Genomic DNA, 12,990 nt, shown 5'->3' with positions numbered 1-12,990 from the left:
TGCACACTACCTGTGTCACCTGTGTGACAAAGAATAAAAATATTTAGCCTACTATACTGTCCATGTGTCTTCACTAGTTTGCAGTGGAAATACTGTAAATGTAGGCCTACAGCACAATTCACTTAACATTATAGACTGGTTAACTAACTAACTAACTATGAGGCCTGGGTTAGGCTATGAGTGGGAGCTTGGCTATTAAATATTTTGCAGGGTAGGCCTACTATTCGTCCATCATTGTAACGCATCCAAAATAACAATGGCTACATTAAATTATGACAATAATAATTTAATTTAGTGGACATGCACACTTAAGAACTGCTGGGTATAAGCTATAGGCTAGCCTTCTACACCCTTGCTCTTGGTCACGACACATGGCCATTACCATCCATCAGCTAGAGTGTCAAAGTTCTGCTTATTATGATTTCAACATAATGTTCATGTAAATGTGCAGACTATTACACAATATTTATCAGATAAAATAAGTTTAGACACTGGATTTCAGATGTAACAGGTCTCGTGATATCCTGTTGACCTGGTAGTTTTTGTTTAAAATAAATAAAAGGATGTTCAACTGTGTATCCTTAAACATGACTTAGGACAGGGAAATAAGTACATTTAAGGCAAATTTAGTCGTCCAAAATAAAGTTTTAATCGAAATGTGCATCTTGACAATTACGCACGGGCCAAAAATATATTTTGACCTATTTATATTACGCGGAATTATATGAAATTTTAGCAATGACGAGTACACTAGTATGTTGTCTGGTATGTAGCGTAAAAACAAGAGTAAGGGCAATAGATTATTTTTTAAAATATGCTGTTTCATTCGTCCCGCATGTGTGTTTCAAACGTCCCGACTAGGCGGGGCGTTTGAAACAGATGTCAACTTACGTTCAAAGTTAAAAAACAGCTCGATCATCCAACATATGTATTAAATTTCACTTGTAATTAAGACCCTGCGTTCACACCAAAAGATGCAAAAAGTTGACGCGCGGCACGATCCCATTCAAAGTGAATGTAGAGACGCGTTGCTGCTTTGCTGCCGCAGCATTTGCTGCCGAGAAAACCGGCAGCAAAATTTGATTTGCGGCGCGTCAAAATCTGATTTGCAGCGCGGCATGCCCGTGCCCGCTGCAAGGCACGGGCGGCGGGCGCGTTCACGTATTTTGCGGCGCGTCAAATGCTGCTCGAGTTGAAATATTTCAACTTTTCGGCAGCAAACGTGTGATGACAGCCAATCAGCGTTCAACAGCGTTGCCACTGAGGCGTTGCCACTGAGTGACATGCCGTAACAGCCAATCAGGGTTACTCCCTTGGAGTGACCTAGAGTTCACTACCTGATCCAGATCAAAGCGCTAAAATGGAGGAGAAGATTATAATTGCAGTCTCCGCATACCCGGTGATCTTTAACACAACCTTGGCTATTTACAAGGACCGGACGGTCAAGGCCAAGGCTTGGCTGAAGGTGAGCGAGGAGGTCGGGCTAACTGGTAAGTCTTTTTGAATTTACTTTACTTTAAAAGTTACTTTATTCCAGCTATCAATTGGACCAAGCTACTTAGTGAGCAGTTAGCATTTAACAGCTCAGTTCGAATTACACACAGCGCAGGCTTTTTTCTTGTCAAGAGGAGGAATGCCGATGAAGGTGGAAGGTCCTGAGGGACACGTACCTCAGGGTGAAACGCAGGGAGGAGGCAGGAAAGAGGAGTGGGTCAGCAGCAGGCCCGTTGAAGAATTGGAAGTACTCTGCAATCCTGTCTTTCCTCGGCCCATTTGTTACTCCGAGGGAGACCAGTAGGAATATGGTGCTGGGGGTCGAGGTAGACAGGATTGCAGAGTACCCAGTCGAGGACCACGGTTCAGAGGCAGCAGCAGGGACAGCGTGTGACCTAGGAGGTTGGTCGATAAGCGAAGACACATATGCACGCCCATACACAGCATGATTTGTTCTATAGATTGATAACTACCTCGTCACCTCAAGATGATGAGGAGCCGGAGGCTGCTGCTGCCTCTGAACCCATTCCACCACCACCACCAACTGCTGCTGTCACCACTCCTCCTATTGCCCCAGGTATGTCATTTAACATGAGTGAAATTACATTTATTTTATGCTACACTTCGTTTTATGTGGTCATAAGGGTTCCTATGCATGAATGGTATGTTATGAGTATGACTAGTTATGTACTCATAGCCTTTCATGTTGAATGTATTTTTGTCTGTTACCTGACCCAAACATTTTGTTTCCATTTGAAACAGTGAGGACACAAAACAGAAAAAGGGAGACGGAGATCGAGACCTTACTCCTGGAGGTGCTGAGGAAGCAGAACGCACCTGTGCCTCCACCTGTCCTCTCAGAGGATGAGCACTTTTTAAAAGCAATACTTCCTTCCCTGCAACGATTGCCACCCAATGCAAAGGAACAAATTCAATTCCAAATTTATACATTATTGCACGAGGCAAACTGTGTTCATAATCCAGTAGAGTTTAATTTGATCAATTAATTTGGACCAGTCGATGACTAAGTTCTGGGGTGACAATCGTTGCAGGGAATGATCCATGCCCATTTTGTTTTGTTTTTTTTGTTTACACACACACAGACACCAATAAAAAAAAAATTATACCAAAAATGTGTCTTCATATTCCTTATTGAATGGCCATTTATGTTGCTTGAGGGAAATGTTGCAAATTATTTTGTGCCACAGATTTTGGGGTCCAAGCAACTTTGTTTAAGGTAATTTTGTCAGTTATGTTGTGCCCTGCTCGTTGAAGAGCACAACCAAGAACGGGAGGTCCACGCAGCAACAGTTAAATGAACGTTACATTCATTTAGTAACTCGAAAAAACCACAAATCAGCATTCTGTAGTGTAGAGTTGTGTTTACAGTTAAACTAAACTATGAGTATGCTAAAGGGCTAGAATAACACCCCCAAACAAAACCCAGTTGGGTGCCAGGCAGCACCAGCCTTCCAGGTGGGAGAGCGAGAGCGCCATGTTGGATTCCCCCCATCTTCTGCTTCTGCTTCTTCGGCTTCCTGCAGGTGAGTTCAATCCCTCAATGAGGTGGCCAGCCAATCAGCTTCCCTGGAAGAAGAACAGAGGCCAGCAGAAGGGAAGCAAGACGGCTCAGGACTGTCACAGTTACCTGATTACAAAATATAAACTAACTTTAACATTAACAAACTTAGTTAATAATGGCATATTACTGTTGTATGTTAAGGCGAGACACGGCAGGTGAATAGGATTTTTTTTTTAACTTACAGATATCTTTATGAAACTTTACCGGTTGATTAGCCACATGATTAGAAGAAAAAAATGCATTGGAAGTTTTCTGTAATTGTATGTTAAGATATGCTAATTAGGCTATATCTAATAAAATATGCGCAAATATGCATACATTTTGAAACGAAGAATCGGACCATTGGAAAAAGCCAGGCTCAAAATTATTTTTTCATGTTGTTGCTATATTAAATAGAAAAATATTTACAGAGGGGATTATGGATATCTCCTTTCGCTATCCAGTTAATCAGAAAATACTGCCAATGCCTTAAAAATATGTATTTCCGCCCTATTTTTATGCATAAAATGTCATGTAAATCAGGCCAAGAATGATATATCAACAAATCTCCCTGTAAATATCTTCAGATAGTAGCTGAGAATAAGATTCTTAAGTTTGGTGTATGTAGGTGCTACAGAAATGGAGATTCCTTGCTTGGCGTGTGAGGAAAGACTCATTTTGAGAAAACGGCCTTTAAAGATTTTTATGGCAAAACTAAAGAATATTACATAACAAAACTTAAACATTACACAACATAGTTCCCCCAAATGAATGTGCAATCTACATCTCCATGCCAGCACCATATGTAGGGCCCTCCTCTATCTCCTGCTGGTGTCTTTTCACTTTTCTGGCTGTGCTTACACTTTTACGTTTCCGCTTTGCACTTGCGGAATGGACACTATTGGCTTTTGATATTCGGACCATGTCATCAACTTTCATCCGATTGACAGTAACCACTGTACTCTGGAGCCACAACTTCTCCATCACAGCCAGCATAGCAGAGGCACCCTCATTAAAAGTAGAAATGGCCATACTGGCTGCAGCCTCAACCCTGGTTTTCCCAACAAAGACTGTCTTTGGACATCGGGCCCATATTACCGAATTGAGGCATTCGTTGGCATTCCATGCTGCATGCGTGTGAGCAGGCTGTCACTGGACATCCGGTGATACACAGGGATGAGTTTCTGACCCACCTCTCGTGATAACGAGTTGCCTGCATGAAGCCGATGGCTGTCTGGATTTTCTCCATTCTCCTCTGCTCTCCTGTACCAACACCAGGTTGGACTACATCTAGTGTGCATTGGATTGTCATCACTGGACATGCAGTGGAGGAGACCTGCCCATATTTGTGCCTTCATTACATCAACTGACCCTTGGTTATTTAAAATAGCTCCCCTGTAAAAGTTCTGCAAGGCTTTGCATTTCTTGGCAGTGAGCTTACCCTGACCTTTGCCCCCTAACTTAGCCTTAGCACTCAGATTCCTCAGAGCTGTGCCCATGCGCTTGTGCGCGTGATTTATGCACTCAAGCTTGGTTATTTCATGCCCAGGGTATGGGTTGAGTTCAACCACCTGCCTGAATGCTGCACTGTCCCCATCTGACAGCATCTCTGTGTAGCGCAGTTGATGTTGGGAGACAGACCTGGCCCACATCCTCTTGGCTGCCTCCTGCTCCATGGCCTTACTTGACCCTGAGAACGTTTTTGCACAGTCTACATGGGTCTCCTTCCAGCTTTCAAACTTTTCCTGTGTCATTTTACCATCTCGCCTAGCACTCTCTCTCAGGGTACAGGCGTGGCAGTAGGAGGATAGCACCTCAAAGTCCAATACCAGTCCAGTGAGGATGTCGATGCACACGCCAATGCCGTGGCGGGAAGTGAAACCTCTCTTCTGCCATGTGCCATCAAACGACACACTGATGTTGATTGTGGCATTCTCATCCTCCCTTATTATGTCAGCCACATCAGGATCAATCTCGGAGTATGCCTCCCTGATCTGGTCCCTGGTTCTCTGCATTGACTCCAGACCTCTCTCGATTTCTGCCACTAAAATGATATGTATAATGTTATCACTAACATTTCTGGTTATTTTCATATAGTCTGATTTTATGATTTTTTGATGAAATGCCACTTTATTTGTTTTTATTATATACTCACACAAAGACTTGCCATAGCCTACCTGTCACTGTCTTATCGTGTCTCTGGAAAGTTTTGAGACACAAGCCAGGAATCCCCAAAATCTTGCTTATCTTTTTGAGCGCTGCATACCCCAATCCTAATTCGTGAGCTAAAAGCACCATCCTGATATTTACATCAAATGCGACGTCACCTCTAGTCTCCTGGTGAAGACGTGTGGATGTAAACACACTTTTGCAGTATTTGTCCCGTTCACACAAACTGCACTCAAGCAACAAACTATTACAAAATCCCTGATCTTGTGGATCGATTTGAATTTGCAAGCCAGATCCAGTACAGTTTGGACAAATAAGATCACCTATTAGCTCGTTCAAGCGAGCAACATGAACTATGAGCCACTGCTGAGTGGCATATTGGTCACTGCCGCGATCAGGACTCTGCTGCTTCAATTTACGCAACGATGCACTTTCCGGAATGTCATCGTTTGATGTATTGCTTCCCCTCTCAATAATCTTTCGCGCAAGTGCCAATTGCTTGGCTCTTTTCTTGGATGCTTTAAATCGACGCGCCATCTCGAAAAATGAATGTCCCACGGAAAGCTAACCAGGAAGCGTGAGAGCATACCACGTGATACATTCGAACCAATCGTCTTGTCGGAAATCGAGTCCAGCCAATCAGATATCAGTTTTATGTTGTGCAGCAGATCGAGTGCTTTCCAACGATACCACGGAACACATATGATAGAGACCGGCTGTCATTTGAAACGGTGCGTAAAGCAAACTTTTGGTGAATCTTCTGTAAAATTCAGAGGCGCAAGTTGACAAACTATACTAAAACAAACACCTAAATGTTTTGTTTTGACTTTTTTTTTTCTTTTGTATGAAACATTACATGTTAACGGTGCAAAATAGCCCAAAATATCAAAATTGACCAGAGACTGAAAAATCGATGATTTTGCCTGCCGTGTCTCGCCTTAAGGAGACATTCTTCATTAAGTCAGAAGATCACTTTCAATAAAGTAATTTCAGGAAGTTTGCTCAATAGTAATGTGTGGGTGGCTCTTAAAAGAGCCGTTTTGGGTGTGCTGGTGCGCTACACGTTGTCTTGCCATGGGACGGTTCCCTCAGCAGAGAAGTAGTACTTGAAGGCCTCCCGAATCCTGATGGCTTCCCTCGCTGAGTTGTTGGCACAACTCTCCGTAGACCTGGCAGTGGGTCCACCTCGCCAACTGGGATGTTCCCCCTCAATGCACTTGGGGGGGGTGGTCCTCCGCATGAAGTTGTGGAGAACACAGGTAGCCTTCACACACTTCTCCGCAACTTCAACGTTGACCTCGAAGGCACGCCTGTAGACCCTCCACTGGGAAGAAAGGATCCCAAAGGCATTCTCCACAACCATCCGAGTTCGGGACAGACGGTAATTGAAATCCCGGCGCTCTCTTGCCAGGTTGCGACCAGGGAATGGCCTCATGAGGTTTTTCCGAAGTGGAAAGGCCTCATCAGCCACAAAGACAAGCGGCTGTGGTCCTCGGTGGTCAGCTCCTGGTAGTGGCAGCTCGGCAGGCAGTTGGAGGGTCCCAGACTGAAGAGCTGCACCAAAAGCAGAGTTGGCCAGAATCCCACCATCGCTGGTTCTTCCGTACCCCCCGACATCAATCACCCGGAAACAATATTCCGCGTCTACAACCGCCAAGAGAACAAGAGAGAAAGTTCCCTTGTAATTGTAGAACTGGGATCCTGAGTGAACAGGGGCTTTAATGACCACATGCTTCCCATCCAATGCTCCACAACAAAGAGGAAAATTCCACCGCTCCTCAAACCTCCCTGCAATGGACCTCCACTCATCTGAGCTGGGCACAGCCATGAACTCCTCCACCAGAGAGTCCCAGATTGCAGTGGCAACATCAGGGACAATGCTGGAGACAGTGGAGATCCCAACACGGAAACTATTTGCAATGGTCCTGTAGGAGTCCCCAGTGGCTAGGTATCTGCAGAATAAAAAAAAAGTGTTGTAGTGAAGATAGTATAGGTATCATACATTTACAATATTTTTCCCCATTTATTTGTAATATTTTTTTTTTACAAAGGCAGGAGTCATATTTGATCAACATAATGGATCTATTTATTGTATTTGACTACATACTATACTATTGTCGGCAGAGGATAATAATAATGGTGGTGTCTACCATGGAAACGCCTGCTTGGTGAACCTGAAGTAAAATGTCTATGTTTCGATTTTTGAGACACAAATTATGAAACCACTCACCGGAGACAGATGGACAGGCGCTCCGAAGCTGAGATGGAGCGCCTGTAGTTGGTGTCCAACCGAGAGATCCTAGCACCGATCCTAGCTAGCAGGTCATCAAACTGGGCCGGAGTCAGCCTCAAATAGCGCTGGAAGCGTTCGCCATCCAGACGGAGCTCCTGCAGAAGACGGTGAAATTCACCGAGCTCTGTACGGCTCCGAATGGTCTCATGAACCCATAAACGACGACGAGCATTCCGACATCTCTCCCTCTTCCACAACAGGTAAAGAGATATGATGCTCGTAATGTCGGCCATGGTTGTGAATGAATTCAGAAGCACCGCGGGAAAAACTTGCCGTGCCGCGAAACTTCACGCGCTGCAAAACTGCGGCGCAGCAAAACTTTTTTGCGCGTCAAAAGTTTTGCTGCGCGTCAAAACCTTTGCTGCGCCGCAAAAGTTTTGCTGCGCCGCAAAACTTGATTTGACGTGCCGCAAAACTTCGGCGTCAACGCGTTCGGGCAGCAAATGCATCTTTTGGTGTGAACGCAGGGAGAGAACACACCTGTGAGTTGTTATTTGTAAAATTATTTGCATACGTAACGTCATCTTTGAAAAAGATGTTTAACTGAAAAGTGTTTCAATCGACCCGGCTCTCCCCTATATGTGTGAGTGAGTATATGTGTGAGTGTGTTTGTGAGTGAGTGAGTGAGTGTTTGTTTATTTGTGAGTGAGTGTTTGTGAGTGAGTGAGTGAGGGAGTTTGAGTGTGAGTGAGTGAGGGAGTTTGAGAGTGTGTGAGTGAGTTTGTGAGTGGGTTTGAAAGTGTGTGAGTGAGGGAATTTGAGAGTGTGTTTGAGTGAGTTTCAGAGTATGTGTGTGAGGGAGTGAGTGCTCTTATTTGTACATGAACTTTGCTCTTCTGTCTTTCTGAGTGGTAAACTTCTCAATGACTTTGGTGTTAAAGTCAGGAATGTTCTGTATCAGGTTTTTCTCCATGGAGAGCATAGCCAGTGCGTTCAGGCGGTCTTGTGCCATGGTGTTCCTAAGGAATGTTTTTTATCCTCTTTAAAGTAGAGAAGCAGCTCTCTGATTCTGCTGTGGTCATCGGTGTGGTGATGAGAATCTTTAAAAGACTTACGGTCTTGCTGAATGTGTCCTGAAGGTTGTTTTCCATGAAAACCTGGAAGAGAGCCAGTGTGCCACTGCAAGCCTTGAACTCTGGTCATTTTCATAGACCAGGGACAATTCAGTCTTCAGTTTGGCCTTGTCCAGTGTGGGGTAGGCTTCCACAGTGGTTTCCAGCGCTGAATCTGGGCACTTTACGCTGTGTTGGGGGAACAAGTCTCCTTGCAGCAGAGTGGCTCTGATGAGGTGCTTAGTGAAAGAATGCCTCTCCTTGGCATGACTCAGAATGGTATCACATACCTATGAAATGATACATCATTTAAAAAAAACACATAATAAACAGTATAATTAAATGTTCATATATCACCATGTAAATATTATTAGTATCTCACAAGGACAAGGATAGCTTATTGTTAAATATCATGAATATGAAATAACTACATCTAAACATTTTAGCGTGTTTGCTTTTTTCAGTAGCTGTATGGTGAATAGTTAATATTTAAAGGCATAGGCTAACTGTTTTACACAGGAATTTAAGACAAACAAAGATACCAAAAGTAAAACACCTCATGTCCTGTATATAGAACAATGTTACAGCTTACCTCTGAAGCTAACCGGTTCTGCTCCTCTTGGCCTAGGGGGCTTCCGTTTCTTTGTGGATGGCTGCTGCACAGATAGAGGAACAGAGTCCCTGATACAAAACAGATGATTCATAAGTCGCTGTGCACAATTACAGTTTCAGAAACCTGCTGGAGATATAAAATTAGTCCAGCTGTGTATTGTCACTACATTAATACATTTTTACTAGCTCATCCCAACTGGATGTCTTTAAAATTGTGAAAAATGGCTTAGTTATTATTATCAAAATTATGAGTTATTCTGACATGTAATTAATGTTTGTTCTCATCATAGACATTTAATCAGTCAATGTGAAAAATGACATTGCCTACCTGATAGCTTGTATGCTGTTGGTGAACCTCTGAATGACTCCTGTGATGTAGACAGAGTCGATGTTCCTCTTTTGCAGCTGGTTAAACAGCATGTCTACATGTGCCATGATCTTATGAAAAAATGCAAGAAAAAAAAACCCCAGCCTCTCTCACAGTTGTTGCATCAAATTCACCATTCTCTCTGGTGGTCCGAAAACATTTCAGGAGGTCGTCCTTGTGCTCAAAAATGGTGTTAACAGCACGACTGTGAAAGTTCCACCTTGTTGATGAAGCTCTAGGAAGTCTGTGTGCCACCACTTTATCAAGCACAGCGGTTCGCTTGGATGACCAAAAAAAAAACGCAGCAAAACCACCCGGATCTGAAAAAAAAAGCACCGACCTTGGTGATGTGGGATGTTGCCTGCTGCATTATCAGGCCCGACGGGACGGGGCGACAAGATCCCATACAAAGTGAACGTAGAGACGAGTATCGGGCGAATTTTTCGCGAGAGAAAACCGGCGAAAAGTTTTGGTTTGTTGCGGCAAACTTTTGCCGTGCACAGGCGAGCGTTCACGAGGATTTGTGCCGCGACAAATTCGCTCGAGTTTAAATATTTCAACTTTGACGTGAAATTCGCGTGATGACAGCCAATCAGCGTTCAACAGCGTGGCCACTGAGTGACATGTTTATGCATGTGCGGGTGCACTGCACGCGTTCATGAATGCACGTTCGCGCTTGCCTCCCTGGTGAGCTCGGCCAGGAACCGCTACTGGTTTTCATATGCTACTGATTAATTCATACATAAATGCGAACTTCTTTCTTTTTTTTCCCGGACATGTGGGCCGTTTACATTTTATTATACCGGCCATGCGTGCGTGCAATCGGCCAATGTCCGGCTATAGCCGGCTAACGTGAACACTGATGCCGGCCCAAACGGCCCACGAGAGGCCGCGGCCCTTCTGGCATCTGCCCGAATGCCAGACCGTCCAGTCCGTCACTGCGTGGGACAATCGGTTCACTTGCATGGGCCCTTCACAACTCCCGGAATTATATATATATTTGTTACGTATTTTAAGCACATAAGCTGCCCCCACATAGCCACTAGGAAGCAGGATCGAACACACAAGCTGCATTACCCTCACATAGCCACTTGGAAGCAGGATTGAACACACATGCTGCATTACCCTCACTACCCTGCACTGAAACCACGGTCTGCGGGAATACTCGATTCTGATTGGCTGCAGGGTGTGCATTAACTCCTGATATACGGACACCTGGACAAGTAGTTCCGTCAAATTGTCTGTTTACCGTTAATGCGCTACCGTTAATGCGCTAGCTGGCGTATGTCTCTAAAATTAGTAACCATAGCAACGGGACCGCAGTTAAAGCCGTTTACAATTTATTGCAACACCGCAACAAAGTAACAATGAGTTATTTCACTAGGATGACTGGGATGCAGCAGAAGAAAAATAAATGGAAAAGAAGAAAAGAAAGCAACGGCACAAGGAGTTAACACCGGGAGAATTAAATCAAACAGAAGATGACAAAGATGAGATCAACACCAAAAACAACAACAAAATGGGCAGTTAATATACTGAGAGACTTTCTTGAACAAAAACGAATGGACTCCAACTTCGTAAACTACACCTCTGATGCTCTTAATGAGACTGCGGGAGTTTTATGCTGACATGCTTTATGCTGTCCAGTTCACCAAGACAGGAGGGGAGTACAGCATAGCCAGCCTAAGGAGTCTGAGAGCCGGAATTAAGCGTTATATAGTTGGCTTCAATATTATAACTGACACCAGATTCAGGACCAGCAATGCCGTGATTAAATCTGTACTTAAACGGTACAGGAAAAGTGGTATAGATACCAGCCTCCACCATCCCTGTATCTCCAAGTCGGACCTCGAACGTATTAAATATTCAACTGCACTGTCTCCTGATTCGCCCTTCGGCCTTGTCAGAAAAGTCTGGTTCGACATCCAAATATGTTTGGCTCGGCGTGGCAGGGAGGGAACCCGGGAGCTATCCATGTCATCTTTCATCCTCCAGAGAGACGAGGATGAGGTTGAATATGTCAGCCTGGCGCACAATCCTCAAAGCAAGAATCACAAAGACCCGAATTAACCTGAAAAGGTTCATTTGGTTTGCCAGGGCTGAGAATCCGCTGTGTCCGGTGGAAAGTTTCAAAAAATATATTGCAAAATGTCCATCAGATGCCAAATCGTTCTACCTCCACCCAAAGCGCACCCTGGCCTCCGGCGTGTGGTACACCCGGGAGCCGATGGGTGTCCACTACCTCGGGAACATGTTAAAAAGGATCAGCGAAGAGGTGATTATGGCTATAATTTTGTATTAGGCCATAGCTACTAAATAGTTTCCCTCCATCCCCATAATATAATAAATATCCTGTCATTCTATATTTCAGGTGGGTCTTTCACAGATCTACACAAACCACAGCCTCCGAAGCACCGCTGTAGGTCAGTTCTCAGACGCCGGCCTGGAGAGTCGTCAAATAATGTCGGTGACAGCCTGGCCATCGATGCGAGAGCAGCCTGCGTGCTTACTGGGCTCCGTCAGTGCAGGAGAGACGAGAATGGAGCCACGTCTTGTCATCAAATGTCCCGAGAAACAGTGCCCATGCTGTCAAACACCCTCCTTCACAGGCTGCTATGTCGGACTTGCCTATAACGCTATCAAATTTCACCATAAATGGAAACGTCAAATTTAATTTAAAATAAAACGGCTAGTCTGTAACACATAGGGCCCAGTTTTAAGTTGATTAAGCCCCCCTTAATTAGGCCTACGTTTTTTTCTATTTAGGCCTATTTGATTTCCAGGTTATTAATGTTAATTGTTGACATGTTTCTTTTAAATAAAAACGTACTACCTATGGTTTTTAATTATTTAAAACGACATTGTTTGACAGCCATGACTACAACATGAAAAAGCACGATATGTCTACATCCAGTCAGCATGAAAAATGGCATGAATTATGATTGCAAGCCTCATGAAAGTCGTAGCTATGGTCCGTCCTAATTACTGGAGGAGTGAACAACGTTTCAACGGGCGTGTAATGGTGGTTCCGGGTATTAGTCAGACCCTCAGGCGTAACCAGGGAAACAAAACAAAGCTGAGCGGACTATAACACCTCCCGCTACCTCCCGTTCTAAAGTCGTAGCTATGGTCCGTCCTAATTACTGGAGGAGTGAACAACGTTTCCGTTGCATGAGAACCTAACGGGCGTGTAATTGTGGTTCCGGGTATTAGTCAGACCCTCAGGCGTAACCAGGGAAACAAAGTTATGTTTTGTGGAAAACGTTATATTTGGATTGTAAAACGCATGAAAATATAAATTGATGGTCTTAATTGGGTCAACGTTGTCAAGTGACCGTGGTATAAGCGGGATAATTCCCTTCGAGATGTCCATTATCAGGAATTAATGGACTTCGCGGAGGCAACCGTACTGCGCTTCGCGTCGGACGGTTCACGCCTCCAC

General features: G+C 44.3%; 1 protein-coding gene across 2 annotated transcripts; it reads right to left on the bottom strand.

Moving 5' to 3' along the window:
- Positions 1-1,210: 1,210 nt before the first annotated feature.
- LOC130385121 (uncharacterized) lies at positions 1,211-11,164 on the bottom strand. 2 transcript variants are annotated; one of them, XM_056593441.1, is made up of 3 exons: positions 9,510-11,164; positions 8,573-9,250; positions 1,211-6,868 (listed from the first exon to the last, which is right to left on the bottom strand). In XM_056593441.1, exon 3 carries the CDS (start codon positions 5,146-5,148, stop codon positions 4,150-4,152), a length of 999 nt encoding a protein of 332 aa, XP_056449416.1. In that variant the 5' UTR covers positions 5,149-6,868; positions 8,573-9,250; positions 9,510-11,164; the 3' UTR covers positions 1,211-4,149. The 2 variants fall into 2 exon arrangements, with proteins under 2 accessions (XP_056449416.1, XP_056449415.1); XM_056593440.1 differs by having other exon boundaries at positions 8,573-11,164.
- Between the last annotated feature and the right edge of the window lie 1,826 nt (positions 11,165-12,990).

The sequence above is a fragment of the Gadus chalcogrammus genome, chromosome 7 (genome assembly GCF_026213295.1).
Source record: "Gadus chalcogrammus isolate NIFS_2021 chromosome 7, NIFS_Gcha_1.0, whole genome shotgun sequence".
NCBI classification, from domain to species: Eukaryota; Metazoa; Chordata; class Actinopteri; order Gadiformes; family Gadidae; genus Gadus; species Gadus chalcogrammus.
Note: the sequence above shows the minus strand (reverse complement) of the source record. Positions and strands in the feature narration are given on the sequence as shown.